This window comes from Lacerta agilis, chromosome 11 (assembly GCF_009819535.1).
Source record: "Lacerta agilis isolate rLacAgi1 chromosome 11, rLacAgi1.pri, whole genome shotgun sequence".
NCBI classification, from domain to species: domain Eukaryota; kingdom Metazoa; phylum Chordata; class Lepidosauria; order Squamata; family Lacertidae; genus Lacerta; species Lacerta agilis.
In genome coordinates this window covers 8,609,593-8,635,249 of record NC_046322.1, presented here as the reverse complement: position 1 = coordinate 8,635,249, position 25,657 = coordinate 8,609,593, and the positions used below count along the sequence as shown (strand labels likewise).

The 25,657-nt window shown below is 47.6% G+C and overlaps 1 protein-coding gene across 2 annotated transcripts in view; it reads left to right on the top strand.

Annotated features, from left to right (window-relative positions):
- The window catches only part of LOXHD1 (lipoxygenase homology domains 1), a 146,743-nt gene extending 121,958 nt beyond the window's left edge, over positions 1-24,785 (top strand). For both annotated transcript variants that reach the window (XM_033164495.1, XM_033164494.1), the window contains 7 exons: positions 1,820-1,937; positions 7,269-7,446; positions 12,251-12,436; positions 17,340-17,510; positions 19,024-19,162; positions 20,255-20,416; positions 23,970-24,785. In XM_033164495.1, coding sequence (XP_033020386.1) covers positions 1,820-1,937; positions 7,269-7,446; positions 12,251-12,436; positions 17,340-17,510; positions 19,024-19,162; positions 20,255-20,416; positions 23,970-24,450 — 1,435 coding nt within the window. In that variant the 3' untranslated portion in view covers positions 24,451-24,785. The remainder of the gene's footprint in view (positions 1-1,819; positions 1,938-7,268; positions 7,447-12,250; positions 12,437-17,339; positions 17,511-19,023; positions 19,163-20,254; positions 20,417-23,969) is intronic.
- The last annotated feature ends 872 nt before the right edge of the window (positions 24,786-25,657 follow it).

The following is a 25,657-nucleotide window of genomic DNA, read 5'->3' as shown; positions in this document are numbered from 1 at the left end:
CTGAAGAGCTGTCCAGTCCAAGTTTGGTTCAAAGAACCACCGGAAGGGAAAGCAGGGGGACTTAAGGACATCGGAAGAGAGCTGCTGGATCAGGCCAGGTGTCTGTTGGAAGTCTGCAAGCAAGCCTTGAAGCTGCCAAGCAGACTGAACCCACAGGTGACGCAGACCGCCTGATCCCAACTATAGTGAGAGGTGGTTTTCATTTGAATTTTAGGAATTTTCATTCATTGGCATATGTGAATTTCATGGTAAGATAAGATAAGATAAGATTTCTTTATTGTCATTGTACAAGTACAACGTTGTACAAGTGCAACGAAATTGAATGCCATCCCATAAAAACAAGACAAAAAGCTAAAAACACATTGTCAGCCACACATGCACATATGTACACACCCATCACAACTCTCCAAGGTCCTATTATCTGGTTACAGCATTTAAGATGGTTATAGCTCTGGGGTAGAAACTATTCTTCAATCTATTTGTTCTTGCTTTAATTGTTCTATATCTCTTGCCCAAAGGCAGCGGTGCAAAAAGACTGTATCCCGGATGAGATGGATCCTGTAAAATATTGTTTACTTGTTTTAAGGCAGCGGGAACTGTATAGTTCTTCCAAAGATGGGAGAGGGTTACCAATAATCTTTGGGGCTGTGGTTATGACCTTCTGCAGCACCTTCCTCTCCATGGCTGTGCAACTGCAAAACCAAGCACAAATACAATATGTAAGAATGCTCTCTATGCAGCAAGGGGGCAGGGGGCAGGCTGCCCCGGGTACCACCCTGGGGGTGGGTGACACTCGGGGCGGTGCCCCGCCCCTGTGATCGGTGCCGCTGGCGCGTGTGGGGCGCGGCAACTTTTAAGGCTGCAGCGCATGAACAGCAGCACAGCGTCTGTGCTGCTGTTCGCACGCTGCAGCCTTAAAACTTGCTGTGCCGCCGCACGGTCAGGAGGGGTGCCAGCCGCTCGCGCCCGCCATCTTGGGTGGACTGCGCATGTCCGCACATGCGCAGTACATAGGGGATGCTGCGCGCGCGCCATGATGTCACGGCACACGCGTGCTAGGGAGTGACGCCCTGCCCCCAGGGGGGTGCCCCCGCATTTTTCGCCCCAGGTGGCAAAGTGGCTCCCTACGCCCCTGTCTCTACGGAGCCTCGGTAGAAGGACACCAGCAGTCTCTCACCTAGATTGTTCCTCTTTAAAAGTCTGAGGAAACAAATTGACTTGGGGGTTTGTGCGTTTATGCGATATGTAAGCAGCCACTCTTCTTTAGTGCCACCTGGCACTTTCCCTGACTAAATGGACAAAAAGGAACAACACCAGACTGAAAAGAAGACTTCCAAGTGGTACTTGGATTCATCCCCAAGTCCACCCTATGCCAAGATTCATTTGACCCTTGTGGAAAGAGACGTCTCCTGCTTGACAAAGTATGCTCTGGAATGGTGCCAGAATGGGCTACAGTGGAGTTGCGCCAGGATGCCATCTGGCCATGAATCTCACTCGTGACAAGCAGAGTCCGCAGAGCAGGCTCTTAAAGCAGCCATGGCCGCTTAACGGGGGGACGGGCCAAATCCATCCTCTGCCTCCCATCGGTCCCAAGGCCAATTCATGCAAGGCCCACTGGGTCAAAAGAAAAAGCATGAGACCAGCATTCTTTCCTTGCAGTGGCTAACCCGATGCCCCAGGGAAGCCCACAAGCAGGGTGTGAGTGCAACAGGACTCTCCCTGTAACCTGGGAGGTCCTACTCTTTCTTCCAACCTGCGGCCGGGGGCTCTTTCATGTATGAAGCTGACCTAAATCGGAGCCAATTTCTCATTCCTCCAGATTTGAGATCGGCCAAAAGGACACCTTCATCATGGAGATTCCCGACATTGCACCACTCAGGAAGATGAGGATACGGACGGATGGGGAAGGGTGTCGCCCAGATTGGTTTCTCGAACAGGTAGCAACAGAGTTCTTGAACTCCTCCGCTGCTTGTGGGGATGGCCTGGGTGCATTCTTTTCATGGAGTGACTCCATTTTGGAGATGGGACTTAAGTTTCTTTTCCAGATCTACCTGGAGTTACCTGTATACCTAAGGCGTGTGCTTTATGGCAAAGCTACAGTCTGTCCTCAAATACAGCTTCAAGCACCGTAAATGCTTCATTTCAAGTGTTTTGTTCCTTCTTTAGAGGGCTTCATTCTCTCATTATTCACATAGCAAGGTTTTCGAGGGATAGTTATAAGGAAAGTCTGCTTGGCAAGGTCACATTTTTTCATTAATGTTTCCTCCAGCCCTTCAACTTCTTATCTTGGTAGAAACAGAGACATGGGAGATCTGTAAGGAAAGTCAAGAGCAACCTATAATTTTACCCAAGCGGACTCTCTGCTGTTCGACTTTATTAGGAGAGCACATTGGCTTTGAGCCATTGCACCTGCAATACATTTCAAATCCTCTTTTGTGGTAGGAGGCCCCAAGGAAAAATTGTAGCTGCCATGGATGCTTTTGGAGAGAATGTTGCACATCCATGAGTGGTGGGTGGCTAAGCCTGGCTTGGATCCACGCGATTGTTGAAAGGACCATTTCAGATATTTATTTTGCCAAAGCATCTTTCTAAATAATAGTTACAAAATGTATTGCTCCCTCCCCCTTCTTTGATGTGCCAAATATTTAAAATTCCCTTTGCTTCCATCTCTGCTTCCCCCCCCCCCCAATATAATTGAGTCACACAGCTGTATGAAAAATTAAGATTTTTTTCAGGTGGGGTGTGTATGATATTTATTTGTCACTTTTGATATTTGTATGTCTTCGTTTTGTGTCTTATGCTCATTGCAGCTAGATGAGCATAAATTTGTTGTTGTTGTTCAGTCGTTCAGTCGTGTCCAACTCTTCGTGACCCCATGGACCAGAGCACGCCAGGCACGCCTATCCTTCACTGCCTCTCGCAGTTTGGCCAAACTCATGCCAGTCGCTTCGAGAACACTGTCCAACCATCTCATCCTCTGTCGTCCCCTTCTCCTTGTGCCCTCCATCTTTCCCAACATCAGGGTCTTTTCTAGGGAGTCTTCTCTTCTCATGAGGTGGCCAAAGTACTGGAGCCTCAACTTCAGGATCTGTCCTTCTAGTGAGCACTCAGGGCTGATTTCTTTAAGAATGGATAGGTTTGATCTTCTTGCAGTCCATGGGACTCTCAAGAGTCTGATCCATGAAGGCGTGAGCATAAATAGGGTTGCCATATTTCCAGAGGTAAAAATTCAGACAAAGAAAAGTTGTTGAGCATTTTGGGCGATTGCCCGCTCACCCAGCTACTACTGCCAAGCCCAATCCGTCCAACCCCACACCCAAATTTGCTTAAAATTGTAAAAATCCCCCTGGATGGGCACGTGGGCACCCCAAAAGAGGACATGTTCGGGATTTCTCAGACTTATGGCAACTCTAGCATAAGAGAGATATATAAGGGGAAAGAAAACACACGTTTCTAGAACCGCTGCAGAAACATCCTCCAATGATCACACTGTGCAGCATTTCATAGGAAACCATGCTGAAAGCAAAGGGAATGACTGGGAGGCAGCAAATGTTGTAACTGGACAAAGGTGTGAGAGATGTGGAAGGTGATGGGGAAACCACACAGGGTTGGGCAGAAGCAGCGATTTGACCAAAATTTGGCCAAATTGATTCAGTAAGTTGAGGAGAAATTGTTCCGTGAAATCACCCCGACCCGACTTTCTTCCTCCAAATCCTTTTGCTGCTGCTTCAGCATGTTTACATGGGAGTTGGTTCCATTGGACTCACGCGGCTTAACGTCCGATTAGACATGAATAGCATTGCACTGTTTATTTCTGATTTCCTCATCCCCTCCACCCACACAAATGGTCTGGGGTGCCTTTTAAACCTTTGAATAAAGCATCTTTGGGTTTGTTTGTTTTTTGCAAGGCAGTCTTACTGTTAGAAATAAATAAAGCTATTGAAATCTAGCTGTGATTCCTGCATTGCAAGAGTTGGGACTAGGTGACCCTTCCAACTTTACAGTTCTGTGATTCTATTAAACTTCCCCGTGGGATGATTAAAAATAGAGCTGCGTGGAATGGCGTGCGGTGACTTTATATTTTTAGTGAGTCTGCTCCAGTCAGTGCCTTTGCTTTGTGGGTGATATTTAGCACTGCACCTCTCGAATAAAAACAGCTGCTGAAGCAATGAGCCGCCCACTCTGTGTTACAAGTGCTTATCTGTAGATGCTCATGTGTACCAAAGGAGGCAGCCATTTTTATGATGGAAGCCATTTTCAAGTTCTCAAAAATCACTCCAGAACCAGCGAGGTCCCACTGAACTGCTGCAGAACTTGGCAGATGCCTAACTCCCGATGGGGGACTAGGAAGTAACTGCTGCCTGCAAACCTGTGCTCTCCAAGCTGGAGAGCTGGAGCTACATCCTTCATTTACCTTGGACTACTGCAATGCATTCTACGTGGGGCTACCTTTGAAGGTGACACAGAAACTGCAACTAATCCAGAATGCACCAGGCAGCTAGACTGGTGACTGGGAGTGGCCACAGAGACCATATTACACCGGTCCTTAAAGACCAACATTGGCTCCCAGTATGTTTCTGGGCATAATTCAAAGTGTTGGTGCTGACCCTTAAAGCCCTAAATGTTCTTGGCCCATTATATCTGAAGGAGTGTCTTCACCCCCATCGTTCAGCCCAGCTCCAAGGGTCTTCTGCTGGTTCCCTCCCTGTGAGAAGTGAGGTTACAGGGAACCAGGCAGAGGGCCTTCTCAGTAGTGGCACCCGCCCTGTGGAACGGCCTCCCATCAGATGTAAAGGAAATAAACAACTACCTGACTTTTAGAAGACATCTGAAGGCAGTCCAGTTTAGGGAAGTTTTTAATGTTTGACATTTTATTGTGCTTTTAATATTCTGTTGGGAGCCGCCCACAGTGTCTGGGAAAACCCAGCCAGATGGGCAGGGTATATTATTATTATTATTATTATTATTATTATTATTATTATTATTATTATTATTATATAACTTGTTGTCTTCCTCTAGTCCAACCCTCTTTGACCTGGTCTTCTGCAGATGTTACTGAACCTCAGCTTCCATCAGCTCCAGCCAGCATGCCAACTGATGGGAGTTGTAGCCCAACAACATTTTAGAGGGCAACAGGTTGGGGAAGGCTGTTTCTCGGTGGACTGGGATCAGAGGGAGAGGGCAAGTGAATGGGAAGGGCTAAGAGTGGTGAGGGAGGAGGGAAGCTACTCAGAAAGGATCCCCTTAAGGGCATCCTGCTCTAGTGCCTGCCCCACAACCTACAGTCAGAACCGCACCAACACAGGATTCATGGAAACACAGGAAGCTTCCTTATACCATTGGTCCATCTAGCTCAGCATTTTCAGTATCCAGTGATTTATGCAGGGAGTTTCTCCTAGCCTTACCTGGAGATGCTGGGGATTGAACCTGGGACCTGCTGTGTGCAAAACACATGCTCTCCAACAGAGCTATGGCCCTTCCCCAAATTCAGTTATGAGTTGAGCCACAGGGGTGGCTGATTAAGTCACCCAACAATTACAGGTCCACGTTGGAAGCAGAACAAGTTATCCGATATATTTATATGCATGTTCCAGAGCAAATTAAGCTGATCTGTGTACATCGCCGTGCTATGCAACATTTATAGAGGTTGCTGGAGAATTCCAGCCTTCGCACTGTGGAATTTAGTGCTGAATGTTGATTTCTTCCACTGCTTCTCTTCCAGCACATGCAGGGTACTCTCACCTCCCCCCCCCCCCAAAGCACTGATGAGTAACACACTCGCAAATGCATCTTTGTAGGTTTCAAATGGGGTGTCAGGCTGGTGTGAGGATGAATCTGAGCTCCCTTGAATTTCTGTCGGTGGCGTGTTTATAGGAGAGCGAGCAGACGGGGGGGACTTGTGGGGGTAGAGCTGGAATGTCAGACAGATGGTGCACTGTCAGTGCTAAGCAGACAAGATGAGAAGGCAAATGAAGCCATCAACCTTGTTAATTAACCATTTGTTGCTACATGAAAACTCAGGCACAATACTCTGAGTTTTCGTATCTCAAAAAAAACCCCCCGACAAAATCTCCACCCTCCCACCAATTGTAAACAGCAGATCAGAGATGCCAATTAAAAATGAATGGGTTGTTTCAATTAGGAGTCTGCCATTGGACAAGTATCACAGTTTGCAATAGGAAGAAATTGCAATGGTTCACAAGCCCACCTCCGTACTTATGTGTATGTTTATAGAATATATATACTTGCCAGCTGTGGAGCAAAAAGACTTCAGAACAGGGGCCTGGTGACCAGGCCCATATATATCCTGCATCTCCTGACTGAATCTTCTGTCCAGCACCCAAAGTTGGAAGCTTTGCTTGGCCTGACAGCTTCATTCATATCTTCCTATATACATAAAAATGCAAGTTGTCGTCACGCTCTGCAGTTATCGGTGACCACACCAGCTGCAGCATGAGGAACGGCTGGCATGCCCAGACAAGCTGATTAATAGAGGGGGTGGGATAAGTGATGGGGTGGATCAGGTAGAAAGGGAAAGGGGTTTGGTCAGGTATGGGGGAATGGCAAAGGGGGAGGTGGGGTTGGAGAGCAGAGCGAGCAGGGGTGGCAGCTATCTCTCTGTGTGCATGTCTATCCCTTATGCAGCCTAGCATCTCCCTACCACAGCTCGAAGCCTGTTGGCTATGTGCTTCCTCCATAGTTGGAGCAGCAATGCTTCTGAATACCAGTTGTTGGAAACCACAGGAGGGGAGAGCGTTCATACATCTGTTTGGCCCCTGTGAGAACAGGATGCTGGACTAGGTGGGCCATTGGTGGGATCCAGCAGCCTTATGTTATTATGTTCACATGCTTTTTTCCCTGGACCAACTGATCTAATGATTAGGTCATGTGAGACACCTATAGGTGAACTGCTCCTCTGGATGCAGCAGTGGTACTTGGGGAGGGGTGGAGCCCATCCTCCTTCCACCAGCATCACCACTGCTTACCTGAACAGGGCAGGGGTGGGGTGGAGTGGCGAGGTCAGGGCCATACACACTGAAATCACCAGGTGGTTGGCAAATAGTCCCACCATTGCGACTGTGTGCCCCTAACCCTACCACACCACTTGTACTGGTAAGCATCAGTGATGCTGGTGTCCACAGCTCTGCCCCGCCCCACACCCAAAGAGCAAAAATTCCCCAGTGGGTTTTGCTGAAGCTTTCATTTAGGGCTACCCAAAGGGTCCTAATTCAGACTGAACGCTTTCCTTTGGTTTGGTTTCCCCCTAGATCACCATGAAGAACCTGACCACTCAAGAGGTGACCGTGTTTGCATACAATGAATGGCTCTCCACGCAGTGGGGAGACAATCTCACCCTGGAGTGGGAGATTCCGGCGGTAATCGATGATGAGCAGATGATGGATTATACTGAATATACAATTCAGGTTAAAACCAGCGACGTTGTAGGTACGTTTAACATTTGTTGCATCCAGTTCTACAAGAAACCAATGAGTTTTCCCTGCTGGTGGACTAACCCACTGTCACTAACCCACTATGTCCGTCCAAGGAAATAATTTATTGCAATTCTGTTGACATCCTTAGATGTTCTTCCAGAGAAGAGGAACCTTCAAGTTTTGCTTAGCATTTTGCTTTGGGAAATATTTGGTATCAGTTGACAGATGCACAGATCTTTTTAGGAAATATTCCTACCCAGATTGATGCTCTTTTTGGCTACCCATGAAATCCCTCGGAAGTCTTGGAGAATGTGTAATGTGAGGAACTGATAGATATTTACTTATAAAAGAGGCAGGGGGTATTATCAAAGAACTTGTGGATTATTATTTGAACAAGCTGGACAACAAGCACACATGATCTCCTTGATTGCATTCTTTCGTACTTACGAAGGATGACACTGTGGTCTAAACCACTGAGCCTCTTGGACTTGCTGATCGGAAGGTCAGCGGTTCGAATCCACACGGTGGGGTGAGCTCTTGTTGCTTGGTTACAGCTTCTGCTAACCTAGCAGTTCAAAAGCAGTGCAAGTAGATAAATAGGTACCGTTGTGTCAGGGAGGTAAATGGCATTTCTGTGCACTCTGGCACTCGTCATGGTGTTCCGTTGCTCCAGAAGCAGTTTAGTCCTGCTGGGCACATGACACCTGGAAAGCTGTCTGTAGAGAAACACCAGCTCCCTCGGTCTGAAAAGCGAGATGAGCGCTGCACCCCATAGTCACCTTTGACTGGACTTAACCGTCCAGGGGTCCTTTGCCTTTACCTTACCATACCACTTTCGTACTCTGGCAAACCTTCGTGTGCGTGTGTGTCTGAGAGAGAGAGAGAGAGAGAGAGAGAGAGAGAGAGAGAGAGAGAGAGAGAGAAGAGAGAGAACACTCTGGCTCCCAAAGAAGAGAACTTCAGATGTCAACATGAGCACATCCATCTTCTCTTTTCCAGGAAATGAAGGGTGATGGTTTTGAACAACAGTGAGTTCTATTTTGTTATGAGCTGAGACAGCCAGTGGTGGTGGGGGGGGGACAAATTAGGGAATGAATGAGGTGAGCTTGTTTTTGATCAGATTATACTGCAGTCAGCATAATGGTACATCTGACTGAGGCACATGCATGTTTGGAACCAGCTCAACTGCGGCATCTCCCAGCACAGAGACAATAACCTGATTCGTATGTCATCATAGCACCACGAGATGAGCTGTCATATTCTGTGCAGGGTTTGGGGGGTCTTTTTGCAGGTGTACCCTAACCCAAAACAGTCCTTTCATTTGCCAGCCTCCAGGAGGATTCCACAGCAGCTCTTGGCTATGCTGTTTTATTCTATTTATCTCCTTGCACGAAGGTCTAAGGCGATGTACAGAATGCAATAAAAACTGCTAAAAACGCAGTTAAAAGCAACAGGGGAGAGAACAGCAAATAATAAGCAATGCCATGGCAGTGACCTATTTGGTCAGCTGGGAAAGCTTGTCAGAACAAACATGTCTTCAGTTGTTTCCGGAAGTGAAGATAGTGAGCACTTGTCGTAATCGTGGATCAGCAGTGATGCTGTTCTGCAGAACAGGGGCAGACAGCTAAAGGCCTTACTCCACTTTACTCCAGAATGGACTTCAGAGATCTTGATTTAGTATGATTTATAGATTTCATAAAATTTATATGCCACCTGATTGTATGGAACGTCAAACTGGTTTACAAAACATAAAACAGGAAATTCGGGGGGGGGGGGGTAATTCAACTGTCTAAACATCTGGGTAAAGGTAAAGGGACCCGTGACCATTAGGTCCAGTCACGGACAACTCTGGGGTTGCGGCGTTCATCTCGCTTTACTGGCTGGGGGAGCCAGCGTACATCTTCCGGGTCATGTGGCCAGCATGACTAAGCCGCTTCTGGCAAACCAGAGCAGTGTGGGAATGTTTTGGGATGCAGGAGAGGATATATTGTTTAAGATATCCTATTCCAATTTGTGTTTACAAGTCCCAGAAATTAGCAGAGTTCTCATTCCCCTTCTAAACACACACCCTTTCAAAATAAGACACTACACAGTCTTCTATAAAAGTATAAAAAGAGTTTACTCACAAGAAATCATCTGTTCACAATTGGATCCCAGACGGCAGACTTAAACTTAGTAAAAGTTACATTTACTCAAGAGACTGATCCATAAGGGAAAACAGTTGCTTTGTGGTCTCTTGGCTGGAAGCCAAGAGAGCATCTCAGTGGTGCTCCTTCCTTGAGAGCGTGGTCCAAAAGAGAAAGAGGGAGATGGAGTCTCGCCCCTGTGGTTTTGTGTTAACCTGCCCAGGTGAGACCACACCTATCTCCAGTTACACAGAGGAAGTCCATTCCAGCTCAGGGGAAACAGCGAGTTCCGACTGGCTGGCCTAGAGTTCCCTTTTTATGTCCACTCTAGCAATGTCGTGTTTGACTGCTCCTGCGTTTTACATCCCATAAGCAGCGCGCGGAAACTCCATTTACCTTCCCGCCAGAGCGGTACCTATCTTTCTACTTGCACTTTAATGTGCTTTCGAACTGCTAGGTGGGCAGGAGCTGGGGCCAAACAACGGGAGCTCACCCCGTCGCAGGGATTCGAACCGCCAACCTCTGATCGGCAAGCCCTAGCCTAGTCCCTGTGGTTTAACCCACAGCACCACCCGCGCTTGTTTAAAAGAAGACTTTTTCTAGCAGCCATCAAAAAGAGTATAGTGAAGGTGCCAGTTTGATCTCAACAGGCAGGGAGTTCCAAAGTGTAGATGCTGCCACACTAAATGACTGAATTCTTACAAATTTGGAATGGGTATTACGTAGCAAATATAGCAGTGCCAATTCCACCGATCAAAGTGGTCGAGTGGGCACATGTGAGGTAAGGCGATCTCATAGGTAAACTGGTCCCCAGTTTGTTAGAGGCTTTATTTTGTTTTTGTTTTATTAAAGATTTTCTTGGTTTACAAAGTGTGTGTAATGCCTCTCATATTTTTCCATAAAACATTTTTACAGATCAATTTTAGTTGTTGAGACATTAGGGAGAGAGGGGGGGAAGGAAGTGGGTGGGATGGGTGGGAGGGTGGGGTGGGGAGATGATGTTTCTATTTTCCTTAATATATGTAGGATTTGGTATCAGCGTCGCTTGTGTTGGTTCTCTGTTGTTTGCTTGTGTTTCTTTGGCAGTGATAGGTCGCGATCGGCGTAGGGTTTGATTGTTCATTTGTGGTTGGCTGTGGTGATCTTTGGTTTCCTGTGTGAGTTGGGTGGGTGGGTGTTTTGGATCAGGTTATAGCCATATTGATTTGTATGCTGTCGGTAGAGTTTTGTCATTGTCTTGTTGGGCTGCGTGTGCGATGAAGGGGGACCATACGGGAGTGAAGGTGTCTTCTTCTGTTTGTCCCCGTGCTAGTTTTAGGTTGCTGGTTAATTTTTCTAGTAGGGCTATTTCCCATACTACTTGGTACCATTGGTCCATGTTGACTCCTGACAGGTCTTTCCAGTGTCTGGTTATGATGTTTCTGGTTGCTGAGAGTAGATGGATTATGAGTTCCTTGTGTTGTAAGTGGGCATTATTGTCTTGGAAGATGTTTATTAGAGCCAGTTCTGGGGTGGGTTCTAGCACTTGTTTGGTTATTTTGCATATTTCTTGTATGGTTGTTGTCCAGAATGTTTGGATTTTGGGGCACTCCCACCACATATGGAAGTAGCTTTATATACAAATAGCAGCCCCTTGAATTTGGCCCCGTAGAAAACGGGCAACCAGTGTGCATCTCTGAGAATAGTGTTACATGCTGACAAGGCCTCACTCTTGTCGGCAATCGTGCTGCAGCATTCTGCACTAACCACAGCTTCCAGATCAAGCGCGAGATCTTTGGAACTTGAAGGAGAGACTCTCCTGTGAACCACAGTAACCTGTTGGGTATATAAAGGATTAGCAGGTCTCTCAAATAATCTGGCCATCACTTGGCCCAGCAGCAGATTGGCAGCCCATGCAAAACCCACAATCAAGGTGTTACATGCTGATGGTAGTTTGCCTCCACAAGTAACCTAGGCACTGTGTTCTGTACCAGCTGAAGCCTCCAGACCAGTCTGAATGCCAAAGGGGACGGCCTGGAATTCTGATGTGCCAAACATGGTGGGATTTTTCTATTGCCTTTAATATTTCCAAACCGTGCTACTCTGTGACCTTTGGGCCAATTGAAATATTTGGCTACTGTTGGCATACATTTGTCTCGGGAGACAATGGAAAAGTATGCCTTTGGGGGTGAAGTCAAACCACTGGAGAGTTATAGTGCCTGCTGTGGCTGTAGAGACCGATACAGGACAGACATGTTTTATTGCAGCTGGGGCAGATGAAGGCATATGCTTGTGTTGCTGCAGATTCACCATGGGGTTTCCTAAAGAGGAACATTTTTGCCTGGCACCTAAAGGTGTACAATGAAGGCCGCAGATGAACATTTCTGGGGAGAGCATTGCACCAATGGACCTCTTGTAGAAGATGATCGCAGGGTCTGGGTAGGTTCATATGGAGAGAGGCAGTCCTTGAGGTTTTGTAGTCCTGAGCCATTTCAGGCTTTATAAGTCAAAGCCAGCATTTACTTGAGTCTGGGGACTAATTGGTAGCCAGTGCAGTTGGACCAAGATCAGTTTAATATTCTCAAACTGCCTTGCCCCGGTGAGCAACCTGGCTGCTGAATTCTGCACCGGCTGAAATTTCCAAGCCGTCTTCAGAGGCAGCCCCACGTATAACATGCTGCAGTAATCTGTTCTCTCTCCGTCTCCCTGCAGCGGCGGGAACAGATGCCAATGTCTGGATGATCATCTTTGGGGAGAACGGGGACTCCGGGACTTTGGCTCTTAAAGAAGCAAACAAGTCCAACAAGTTTGAGAGGAACCAGCTGGATGTTTTCTATTTCTCCGATATACTCAGTCTTGGGGATCTCTGCAAGGTGCGGATCTGGCACGACAACAAAGGTAACAGGCTGTATTTCTTCATGGTGGCACATAGTAGGGGTTGTAGATCGCAGAGGGGAAACTGATTGGAACAATGCATGTGACTCTCACTTTTGTAAGGTAAACGACAAACCAGCTGCACAAAACTCAGAGGGTCACACACACACAAATATCTTTCCATTATCCATCAAAGCGAGCAGGAAGTATTATCAAAATCCCAGCAGGGCAAACGCTCAAGGATGGTGCTGGGAAGGGCTGGCAGTGGGTGAGACCCAGGGGTGTGGCCAGGGAAGATTCCCGAGGGCATCTAGAGAGGTCTGTCCCCTATAGAGTGCTTCCCCTATGAGCAAAGGTTGCAGCTATTGGGAACTTTTTCATTTGCAGAAAAAATGATCCGGAGACGACGTGATAGAAGTTTATAAAATTGTGCGTTGCATGGAGGAAGCGGGTGGAGAAAAGTTTTTCTCCCTCTTATAACACTGAATGTTGGGATGGTTCGAGATAGATAAAGTCATTGAGTTATTTCTGGGGGTACGGAGCATACCCCTAAACATTTTGTGAATCTCTGTACTTTTGTCCATTTACTGTATTTATTTTCCCTGATTTGAACTATAAAATGGTGATTTTCTTGAGTCAAAATGAGAGTACCCCTAAACTTTTTTTTTTTTTTTTGAAAAAAAGTACTGGATAAAGTCCTTAGTGGGGTAGGAGAACTGGGAGAAAAAATCGCATCTGGAAACCAATTCAACCCTTTGGTTTCAGATAGTACTTGTTGTTCAGTCATTCAGTCGTGTCCGACTCTTCGTGACCCCATAGACCAAAGCACGCCAGGCGCTCCTATCCTCCACTGCCTCCCACAGTTTGGCCAAACTCATGCTAGTGGCTTCGAGAACACTGTCCAACCATCTCATCCTCTGTCGTCCCCTTCTCCTTGTGCCCTTGTGTCTTTCCCAACATCAGGGTGTTTTCCAGGGAGTCTTCTCTTCTCATGAGGTGGCCAAAGTACTGGAGCCTCAACTTCAGGATCTGTCCTTCCAGTGAGCACTCAGGGCTGATTTCTTTAAGGATGGATAGTACATGGGTAGACAAGTACATGGGTGTACATAAATATTCATGGCCCTCTAGCAGCTATGGTGGCTCATTTACCAGCAGTTAACTCTGGAAGTGTCTACTTGATTGTATCTATGGAAGATGGAGTAAGCTTGCTTTCTCCTGCTCTGGAGGGTAGGACTCGAACCAATGGCTTCAAGTTACAAGAAAGGAGATTCCGACTCAACACCAGGAAGAACTTTCTGACAGTAACAGGTGTTTGGCAGAGGAACAGACTCCCTTGGGAGGTAGTGGACTCTCCTTCCTTGGAGGTCTTTAAGCAGAGGTTGGATGGATGGCTATCTGCCATGGATGCTTTAGTTGCGATTCCTGCTTGTGGGGGGGGGTTGAACTAGATGGCCCTTGGGGTCCCTTCCAACTCTACGATTCCATGAAAAGTAGAACAAGAATAAAATTAAGCTGGATCATTTGTGGTACAAAAAGTTCCAGGAAGTTAGCAGGAGGTTACCGGACACTCACTGATTGGGAATGAAGCACTGTGCCTACTCCTCAGTCCTGACCAGGGGCATAGCAAGGGGGGGCGGAGGGGACGGGGGGCCCCGGGCAGTGCCCCTGCTGAGGGTGACACTTCGGGCAGTGGCCCCGCCCCTAGACTTAAAAAAAAATTAAAGGCTATTTTCAGCACTGCCGGGATGGAGCCGCAGGGGCGGCCAGCCAGGAGGGGTGTCACGGCTCAGCCCCGGCAGCACTGAAAATAGTCCCCCCTTCCAGCGGCAGACCTCGGCATGGACCCCTCCCCGCTGGCCCGCCCCTTGCCTCTTTGCCGAGCTCCGCTGCTGGCTGGCTTGTGGAGCCAGGGCATGGAGAGGGGCGTGCCAGCGAGGAGGGACACCCCTCCTCGCTGGCCTGTCCCTCTCCCTGCCCCGACTTGCGCTCCGCCAAGGGAGCCCGGACGGCGGATTCGGGAGTCTTTGCAGCCCGCAGAGACTCCCAAATCCGCCGCCCGGCACCCCTTCATGCGGCGGCTGCTCGCGCAGGCACAAGCAGCCACGGCACGAAGGGGTGCCGCCGCCGGGTGGTGGCTTCGGGAATCTCCCAAAGCCGCCGCCCGGCACCCCTGGGGGTGGGGCGTTGTGTGCGCCATGATGTCATGACGCACACACACACCGTGATGCCCTGCTCCCAGGGGTGCCTCTTGGCTTCCCGCCCCGGGCAGCCAAGGGGCTAAGAACGCCCCTGGTCCTGACTCCTTGGAGAGCCCTTCAATAGAGGCAGGGGGTGCAAATCACAGATCTGTTGCAGCCTTCTAAAAACAGTAGAAAGGGGGCCATCGCCAAAGGGAGAGAGAACTGCCCCCATCCCCATGTAATTCAGACCTAGTGCAATCCAATGCACAGCTATTTGCCCAAGCAGCTGTTTTGCTTTCTTTCTGAGCAGCTCCCTTCTGGTTTGGCTCCTGCGCCAGCTGCCCTCCATCCAACAGCAGGTTCCAGGCTCTGAGAGCTGGCTCCCCTCCAGCCACCGGGCGATTGTCCGCCAACCCCCAATTCCCACCGCAGTGCCCAGCCGCTCCTCCTTGCACCGCAGGCGGACGTTGTGGTTCCTTTCCCTCCCCCTTTTGCCTTCCGTTGGCTGAAGACTCTCTTCCCAAACTGCTGGAGACAGGGCTTTGGGAGACAGAGCATTTATTTGTCAAGGGTTTGCTACTCCAGGGATGCCAAAGAAGAAAAACCCCGAGCCTGGTGTCTTCCAGCACACATGGCGGTCCTGGGTAATCCTCTAACAAAACACTGCCTTCTGGAGCTCAAGGCTTAATTAAGTGCTGGCAGGCAAGCAGGGACTGAGCTGGAATTTTCCCCTCCTCACTTTCCCCCTTCTTCTCGTTGTTGTTAAGTGATGAGAAATGGCAGGTATGTAATTGGAAGAGCAGGCCTGGATTTCCATGCAACAGGGGGCCATAAGAATAAGGAGACTCTGCCAACAGCAGCAGGCAGGGGGTGGCTCAGCACTGCTAATTTCCCCCAGGTAAATTAAATCCAGGGGAAAGGGGCTTTCAGCTAGGGACAGGGGTGTAGCTCAGTGGTAGAGCATCTGCTCTGCATGCAGAAGGCCCCAGGTTCAATCCTCAGCATCTCCAGGAATGTCTCCTGATTGAAACTCTGAAGAGTCATTGCATGCCAGTGTAGGCAGCTGATGGACCAAGGGGGTGGCTCAATGCAATGCTGCTTCCCTCCACAGTGGGGTTCCCAAATTCCCCCCACCTCCATGGACCACTTAAAAAAATGCGGAGGGCCTTGGCCAACCAGCTAATGATTTCCCCACCTATTGCAGCTGGTCTTATGCACTGTGCTAGATGCTGTATGGGATGTGGGTGGCGCTGTGGTCTAAACCACAGAGCCTAGGGCTTGCCGATCAGAAGGTCGGCGGTTTGAATCCCCGTGATGGGGTGAGCTCCCGTTGCTCAGTCCCTGCTCCTGCCCACCTAGCAGTTCGAAAGCACGTCAAAGTGCAAGTAGATAAATAGGTACCGCTCTGGCGGGAAGGTAAACGGCATTTCCGTGCGCTGCTCTGGTTTTGCCAGAAGCGGCTTAGTTAGTCATGACCCAGAAGCTGTCTGCGGATAAACGCCGGCTCCCTTGGCCAGTAAAGCAAGATGAGTGCCTCAACCCCAGAGTCGTCCGTGACTGGACCTAATGGTCAGGGGTCCCTTTACCCTTTACCTTAGATGCTGTATGGTTTTTAATTGAGTTTTTATTGCTTCTTTTGTTCTTGCAAATTGCGTTTTATGAACTTACAATCTGAATCCAACAGAATTAGGTGGAATTGAAATGTAATATGACGGCAGCAGCAGCAGCAGCAGCAACAACAACTTTATTTCTATGCCACCTTTCTGACTGGGTTACCCCGGCCTCTGTGGATTGCTCCCCAACCCCCCAAATATTATAAACACAATAAAACATTGCCCGTTAAGAAACCTTCCTGAACAGGGCTGCCTTCAGGTGTCTTCTAAAAGTCAAATAGTTGTTTATCTGTTTGACATCTGATGGGAGTATGTTCCACAAGGCTGGTGCCACCACCGAGAAGGCCCTCTGCCTGGTTCCGTGTAGTTTCATATCTCACAGGGAGGGAAGCTCCAGAAGGTCCTCAGAGCTGGACCTCAGTGTCCAGGCTGGATGATGCAATAAAAGAAGCGATTCAAATGTAGTTTAAAATAAAAATGAATATCTGATGCGATGGACGTGCTGTCTCACCTCTTCAACCACAAATTCAAAGATGTGCCATGGACCACCAGAACAAAGCTTGTGGACCATGCTTACGTAATTATGCAAATTATGTTTTTGTTATCTTATTCCACCCCATTTATTTCAGTAGAAAGGAGACACGGTATAAGTGGAAGGGAAGACACAATCTATCGCATACCATTTGTAGGCTGAAAATAACAACAGCGGCAAATACCGTCTGTATTCACTGGATCGGCTGCTGTTCCAGATGTTGGACAAAAAAGCGAACATCAGTGATTTCCATTCCTGTTTTTACAAAATCGAAAATTCTTTCCAGTAGCACCTTAGAGACCAACTGAGTTTGTTCCTGGTATGAGCTTTCGTGTCTCTAAGGTGCTACTGGAAGGAATCCCCATTTTGTTAACAATGCACAAAGTGTCCCATGAGGCTACAGCTCATACCAGGAACAAACTCAGTTGGTCTCTAAGGTGCTACTGGAAAGAATTTTCGATTTTGTTTTGACTATGGCAGACCAACACGGCTACCCACCTATTCCTGTTTTTGTTGGACTTCTCTGACATCCCTACCTGTAGGTGGCAGCAGCCTAACCCGCTTCATGTCTCCCAAGTAACGAGATGCTTCCTTTCCCACAGGGATAGCGCCCGGCTGGCACTTGGAGTACATCGATATAGAAGATTCCCTAATGGATAAGATGTTCCGCTTCCAGTGTGATCGCTGGCTGGCGAAGAGCGAAGATGACGGGCAGATCCTCCGAGAGCTGGCCTGTGCCAATAATGACATCCTGGAACTGAAGGAACGCACTTGTAGGTCTAACTGGCAGAGCCGGGCAGTGGAGGGGGAAACTCGTGGTAGCCATTTTATTTAAAACGGAAGTCGTGCTAGCCCTCCTCCAACATTTCCCACAGGTGGAAGCTACGTGTGGAGAAGGGAGTGGCAGGATTATGCCACTGGTCATAGAATCATAGAATCGTAGAGTTGGAAGGGACCGCAAGGGTCATCAACTCCCTGCAACGCAGGGATCTTTTTCCCAACATGGGGCTTGAACCCACAACCCTGAGATTAAGAATCCCGTGCTCTACTGACTGAGCTATTCTCCACTTGACATTGGGAACACCACAGGCACTGCCTGATGAGAGAAAGCTTGCACTTAAACAATTGCTCCTGGCAGTGGCCTTTGGGGTCTCAGATTTCACTAGCCCCCTGTGCAATACCAGAATTCATTGGCCCCCTGCCTCTCGCCTTCTGTTCTACATCATATTTGCAGCACCCCTGAGGCTCTGTACCCAGTGCAACTGGTTGCACTCCCCTAAATCTGCCTCTGCTTTTGCAGAGGGTTTCATGCAATCAGTGCCCCTGTGCAATGAGGTGTCCTGATTTTGTGAAGGTTTACAGAGAGCTCATACCTCAACTTCCGCATCCGGGCATGGAAACACCAAATGCGGGGACCGCTTTGGAGCTGTTGAAATCTGGGCCGGTGGCGTTGACGCCCCACTTTACCCCACTTGTCTGAATAAACAGTATCATGGGCTGTTCTAAAATGCCCCACAGGTACAATTCTATACCTTCCTGAGTTTAAATGCAACAAAAATGTTGTGAGGAGTAGAGCTAGGTTACTGTCCTCCACAGCTTTAACACCTGAAAAGAGTTACTATGCCGTGCTATGAAGAGAAGAATAGTTTGGACTTGATATCCCACCTTTCACTCCCCTTAAGGAGTCTCAAAGCGGCTAACAATCTCCTTTCCCTTCCTCCCCCTTAACAAACACTCTGTGAGGTGAGTGAGGCTGAGAGACTTCAGAGAAATGTGGCTAGCCCAAGGTCACCCAGCAGCTGCATGTGGAGGAGTGGGGAAGCGAACCCGGTTCACCAGATTATGAGTCCACCGCTCTTAACCACTACACCATGCTGGCCATTCATGAAGAAGCATCTTAAAGACTCTTCATTCAGCTTATTCTATGTTCATTGTGCACTAGGTGGAAGGTGGAAGGCTGGGGAGCCTGTGGCCATTCAAGTGTTGCTGAACTACAACTCCCATAATCTCTGACCATTGGCCATGCCCGGTGGGGGTGATGGGCGTTGTAGCCCTGCAACATCTGGAGAAGGTCACAAGCTCCCCATCCCTGCATTAAGCCAGAAGAAGAAGTCCAGATCTTTCCTCCTTTAGGACCTTTACATGTTGTCAGATATGATGCATGTGAAACAGACACTCTTAATAGCAAACAAAACCTGCAAGCTCAAATGGCAGCTAAGAACTAGGGAGGGCTGAGGGCCTGTGTCTTTCCCCCACTTCATCGTAAGCTCTTTTCTGACTTCCAAGCTTACAAGATCGAGACAGTCACGAGCGACCGAGATGACGCAGAGACAAAGGAGAACGTCTCTCTTATTTTTGAGGGGAAGAAGGGGCGGTCGAAAGAGTTCCTTCTGGAGAACTCACCCAAAAAAAGGAGATTTTTAAGGTATGTGGGTGGTCTTAATAATATATGGCGGCGATGGTTGCTGATGGCAATTTTGTTGCAGAAGAGGCATTCCTCTCTGCCTAACAGGAAATTCCTCTTCTAAGAAGTTGCCTTATACTGAATTAGACCAGTGGTCCATTAACCTTTGCATTCCCTAAAGCGAAAGGAGTCTCTTACCAGTTAGAAATTTTAATGATCACAGCAAGAGAACAAAGAATCCATTTCTAGGAATGAAGGTGCTCCCAGTTAAAGGTTCCACCCACTTCCCCCCCAGTCACCCACATTACTTCTGTGTCTTGCAACCTGATCTTGCAACCACTTTGCTTTCTGTGCTGCGTGCCACCTTATCTGTTCTCCTTGACCATGGGCTGAGCGGACGGACGCTTTCCAGCGAAAGTGAGTCTGTGAACTCACTCTCTCTCCCAGTTCTCCTTCTCCTAGCTGTTCACCACTCAGTTCTTCCCAACTTCTGTCTTCTGGACTATGTCCCTCTTCAAACCACTGTTTCAAATCTATACTACTTCCCTGCTCCTGGGAAGATTCAGGATCTGGATCTGGAGCAGGGGGAGGCTCCCACCATTCCTCCTCAGTGCAGCCCTCAGCATGGTCCCCGACACTTATACTCTACCACCAAGAGATGACCCTTCCACCAATATAATGCCATTGGAGGAAGACATAGGCTTTTGGTGAAGGATGAGGTACGGAGGGATGGATTTATATTGCTGCTGCTTCATTTGAATGAAAATTTACATTGGCCTGTTTTAATATTATTGTTTAACTTTGCTTTGGATTTTAAGTATATCCACCCAGGGAACTTCAGGTGAACAACAGACTATAAATAACAGAATCAGGATTCTAGAGTTGGAAGGGACCCTGAGGGTCATCTAGTCCAACCCCCTGCAATGCAGGAATCACAACTAAAGCATCGATGACCATCCAGCCTCTGCTTCAAAACCTTCAGTGAAGGAGAGTCCACAACCTTCCAACCTTGTATGAATTCTGTCCTCTCATCACAACTGTTTGTTGGACTTTCTGATATTAATCAACACTGGGTTTTTGTTTTGTTTTGTTGCTGGGCGGGGTGTTCTCCAGAGGAGCGACAGATGAATTTGAGTTCGCTTCCAAGAATGTCGGCGATATTGCGGCCATCTGTGTCAGTCACTGTCCAAAAGATGGAAAGAAATCAAGTGTGAAAACAGAAGTCTACTGGCATGTTGAGGAGATTATCGTCACGGAGTTGGAACTTTTCAACCAGTAAGTGGCTTGTAGGAAAGGGCTCCCTGGATCAGGCATAGGCAAACTCAGCCCTCCAGGTGTTTTGGGACTACAACTCCCATCATCCCTAGCTAACAGGACCAGTGGTCAGGGATGATGGGAGTTGTAGTCCCAAAACACCTGGAAGGCCGAGTTTGCCTATGCCTGTCCTAGATGGCCTGTCTCTGGCATTCACTGATTCCACAAGTGGCAGGGACAACTGGATCTGGTGGTATTTCCAGATAGTCGCAACAAGGTCCATGTCCTGACTATGGTGTCAGGTCAAGTCTACAGTCCCCCTTCGCCCTATAGGGCTGAATGACTGCTGGCTCCCTTGTTCAGGAGGTAAACCAGATGGAACCAGATGAATGTAGCTCACCAATAGGGTTGCTGGCTTTCCAGATTTGACTGGATGTTTCTTGGTTTTTACTACTCCGGCATTATACTCATGAGTAAGTAGAACTTGCAGGTGGATAGAGTAGGGATGATGACACTAGCCTCACCACTACTTGAGTTGGAGGACAGCCATCTGCAGTGGGATACATAAAAATGGGCAAATTTGGCAATTTTGCTTTCTCTGGATTTCTCATCCTCCCCCCAACCCCCCAACTGACTGGAGAAATGCATTGCAAAATTCGAAGGAATGCTAATTCCATATGACATCTGTGTTTCGGTTCACATGTTATTTTGGAAAATGCTTATTTGAAGGTTTGCCTCTAAACCTATCTTAAATCAAATTTCTTCCTCATCTGTAGTCCCTTCCGAATCTATGCATTCTTGTATGTCATTTGAATTTTTATGCACATTTTACCCCAGTAAATGCATATCTGGGCACGTTGCTTGTCTGGAGAACTGCATTGCAAAATTCAGAGAAATGTAAATTTTGTGCTGGGGTTGGCGAATTGTTTCAGGAAATGCACATTAACTAAGTTGGCCTTTAAATGGGAACTGAACTGAATTTATCCCTATTCCTAAGTACAGGCTTCCATTCTCTGCTACACAGACACAAAAGACCCTTGAGATATCATATCAAGGTATATCGTAATTCCAAAAAGGCCATGGGAGGCATGAAAATAGCAATTGCTGGGTCATCAATAGGACCTTTAAGGTTGTTTTGCATCAGTACCAAAATTGCATTCAAAAGAACAAAACACTGCCACCTCCAGCACTTTTTCTCGGGAGCCCCATTCCCGCAACATTACAAGATTTTCTCCCTCCCATCAAAATTCGCAAAAGGAGGTTTTCCCTTTTCACCCATCTTAGCCCCATATTTTCCATTTTTTGGCCCTGCGTTAGGCAGAACAATGAAAAACATGGAGGCAGACCAAACAGCCTTCTCTGTTAGGTGGGTCTTTGGGGCTCACAAGAGCTGTTCATTATTCAATTAGTTAATTTCCCATGAAACCAGTCACACTTCCCTTGTGGCACAACTAGTGTATGCCAACACACAGTTTGGGAATGACTGCATGGGCCCTGGAGCTGAAAGTAAACAAATCCCCATTTTCCCAGTTACAGGTAGGTAGCCGTGTTGGTCTGCCATAGTCAAAACAAAATTTAAAAAAAAAAATCCTTCCAGTAGCACCTTAGAGACCAACTAAGTTTGTTCTTAGTATGAGCTTTCGTGTCTCTAAGGTGCTACTGGAAGGAATCCCCATTTTGTTAACAACGCACAAAGTGTCCCATGAGTTTGGTCACATTTGCCCATTCCCATCTGATTCTACCTTACCCTGAACCTGTCAAAGAACCAACCTATCATGCAGCTCATCCTTTTAGAGGTTTGAGAGCAAGCGTGATTGTACACCATGCAGAACCAATGGGGCAATGTTTCACAGCTGTACCAAGGAAGCTTTTGGAGTTAAAGCACAAATCTTCATTGTAAGAAGCTCTGTTGTCAACACATAAAATACAATGCCTGCTTCCCATTGAGCATCTGGGGACGCTAGGCTTCTGAGGTAACCTCCAGGTTGGATTGCTGTGATGTGTTGTTTGTGGGGGCTGCCCTTGAGGCTCTCCCAGAATCTGCAGCTGGTGAAAAATGTGGCAGCTGGACCACTCACTAGAGCAGAATGTCGTCATCATACTTGGCCGCTGCTGAAAAATCGTACATGCTGCTAACTGGGAGCAGCATGCCTAAAAGATTGCCTCCTTCGCTACATATCCAGCCTATCACTGCTTTCGGCAAGAGACCGTAGCCTGCAGCTATCATCTTAGCAGGAAGCTTGCTCCCTTGCTGTTATTGGCATCCACCTGTCTCAGGAGACAATGGAGGAGTGTGCCTTTGGGTCAACCCCTCAGAGAGTCACAGTGCCTGGTGTGGCTGTAGAGACCCATATGGGAGAGACATGTTTTGTTGCAGCTGGGGCAGATGAAGGCATCCGGTTGTGCTGCTGCAGATACACCATGGCGTTTCTTCTCTCTGAGCTCCTCCCAGTGGTCATTCCTCCTCTGGTCCACTGCTATGGATGCATGACCTGTGTGTCTCCAGGTACAGTACTGCGGTCATCTGCAAGGAATTCACACACAGCGGGGTTGATGTTACCAGCCTTCAGGTCATCTTTGTAGCACAGAGTTGGTATGCCAGTTCTTTCCCTACAGCAGGGGGTCAGCAAACTTTTTCAGCAGTGGGGGCCCGGTCCACTATCCCTCAGACCTTGTGGGTGGCTGGACTATATTTTGAAAAAAATAATAATGAACGAATTCATTATGCCCCGCAGATAACCCAGAGAGGCATTTTAAATAAAAGCACACATTCTACTCATGTAAAAACACGCTGATTCCCGGACCGTCCGCAGGCCGGATTTAGAAGGCGATCCAGCCCCCGGGCCTTAGTTTGGGGATTCCTGCCCTACAGTGTCAGAACAGGGCATTTTGTGTGGTGGCACCACACCTTTGAAAGTGCCTCCCATTGCATATTGTACAGTTGCCTTCTCTGTTGCCTTTGTGGAACCTGCTAAAGATGTTCCTCTTTCAACAAGCTTTTGAAATAGAGATCTTTATCCCAGTTGGTATCTGTGCTGGATCTGGACTGATTTTTACACATGTGCTGTTGCTATTTATTCTTTATCTATCTAGCTACATGGGATTTTTTTTTAAAAAAAGTTTATTTTATACCTGCAATTGTTTTAACAGTTTTTATATACGTAACCTCTTTTGCATATGTTATTATACTGCAGATCGCTTTGTGACTCCTCATGGGAAGCTATTCATAAATGAAATAAATAATCGCCATCTGTGATTGGGGTAGGGGAAATGGATGGGGCAAAGATTGCAACTTTTCAGAAGCAGGGCTGAAGGGAATAGACTACACATCCAATTAAATGGATTTCTGTGCCTGGTATGCTTATGGAAGTTTGCCAGCCAAAGGAATTTAAACAAAAGAAGGATAACAAAACATTCAATCAAATGGGATTTAGCAAAGCCAACAAAATACTTGTTATGGAAAGTGTGCCTTCTCTCTCCCAAGGAAAATAAGCTCCCTACAGCGAAATATTTGGTCAGAAAGGTAACCCATTAATCCTCCCAGGTACAAAGCTCTGTTCTGTTCATTTGGCAGGTATTTCTTCAGGTGCAACGCGAAAATACCACTCTGCAGAAAAAGGGGCGACCAAAAGGTCTTTGAGTGTGCCAAGGTGATCGAGAGCTTTGCCAGCAAAGCTCGGAGTTTGGTGCCAGTCAAATATGAGGTCATTGTCGTGACAGGGTTTGAGAAGGGATCTGGCACGGACGCCAACGTCCTCATTACCATATTCGGAGTGAACGGGGACTCCGGCAAGCGGGCGCTCAAGCAGAAGTGCCGCAACCTCTTTGAGCGGGGCAACACCGACCGGTTCTACTTGGAGATCCTTGAGCTTGGGGAGTTGAAAAAAGTCCGCATTGAGCACGACAGCACTGGGATCTCGTGCGGATGGCTGGTGGAACGGGTGGAGATCACCAACTCCGCTACAGGCGTGACCACAAATTTCCCCTGCGGGAAGTGGCTGGATCAGAATCGAGGGGATGGGTTAACTTATAGAGAGCTGTTCCCAAGGAATTAATGGTGACGTTCAATGTACATTTTTTTCTTTACATCCTTAAACCTGGCTGGGCAATGGCGTTCCCCAGTCTGGATCCCTGTTCCCTTTCTTCTCCCATCTTCAACAGAATGTAAAAACAAACCCATTTTTGCTTCCCATGTAAATTTAAACCAACCAGTTTCCTTTCAATGGGCTTATGGGCTTCTGCTACAGAATATTGGCAGTTTACCCCTATTTTGTAAAAATATACACCTCTTCAGTAAAATTTTCATTGCACTTAAAACTTCTTTTCTCCTTGTTTAAATCATTTCGGAACAATCCACAAAAAACGTTAACACACAGTTCATTTGTCCTTATAGTGCCTGTTCACTGGAAAACCTTTACAAAGATTCATTTAAAATGCTGTGTTTTAACATATTTAATTATTGCTGTTATTTGATTTATCCATTTTTTTTAAAAAAAAAGAACAAAATACTTTAATGAAAAGCAACTTACATGGAAAAACAGAAGGCGCCTTTCTCTGATTAAAAACTTTTCCAGTGTGTGCGATGGAGCCATTTTAACTTTGCCAGATTATATGATGGTACTTAAGCATGAATAAAGTTGACTTTAAAAATATTGTTGGATTTTATTATAGGCATAAATAAATCCCGTATGATGAGCTGGTCACCCCCATCCAGAATTCTGAAAATTCCAACCTAGGATACGTTGTTGTTCAGTCGTTCAGTCGTGTCCGACTCTTCGTGACCCCATGGACCAGAGCACGCCAGGCACCCCTATCCTCCACTGCCTCCCGCAGTTTGGCCAAACTCATGTTAGTAGCTTCGAGAACACTGTCCAACCATCTCATCCTCTGTCGTCTCCTTCTCCTTGTGCCCTCCATCTTTCCCAACATCAGGGTCTTTTCCAGGGAGTCTTCTCTTCTCATGAGGTGGCCAAAGTACTGGAGCCTCAACTTCAGGATCTGCCCTTCCAGTGAGCACTCAGGGCTGATTTCTTTAAGGATGGATATGTTTGATCTTTAGTCCATGGGACTCTCAAGAGTCTCCTCCAGCACCATAATTCAAAAGCATCAATTCTTCGGCGATCAGCCTTCTTTATGGTCCAGCTCAGGGGCGTTCCTAGCCCCTTGGCTGCCCGGGGCGGGAAGCCAAGAGGCACCCCTGGGGGTGGGGCATCGCGGCGTGTGCGTCGTGACGCACGCACACACGGCGATGCCCCACCCCGG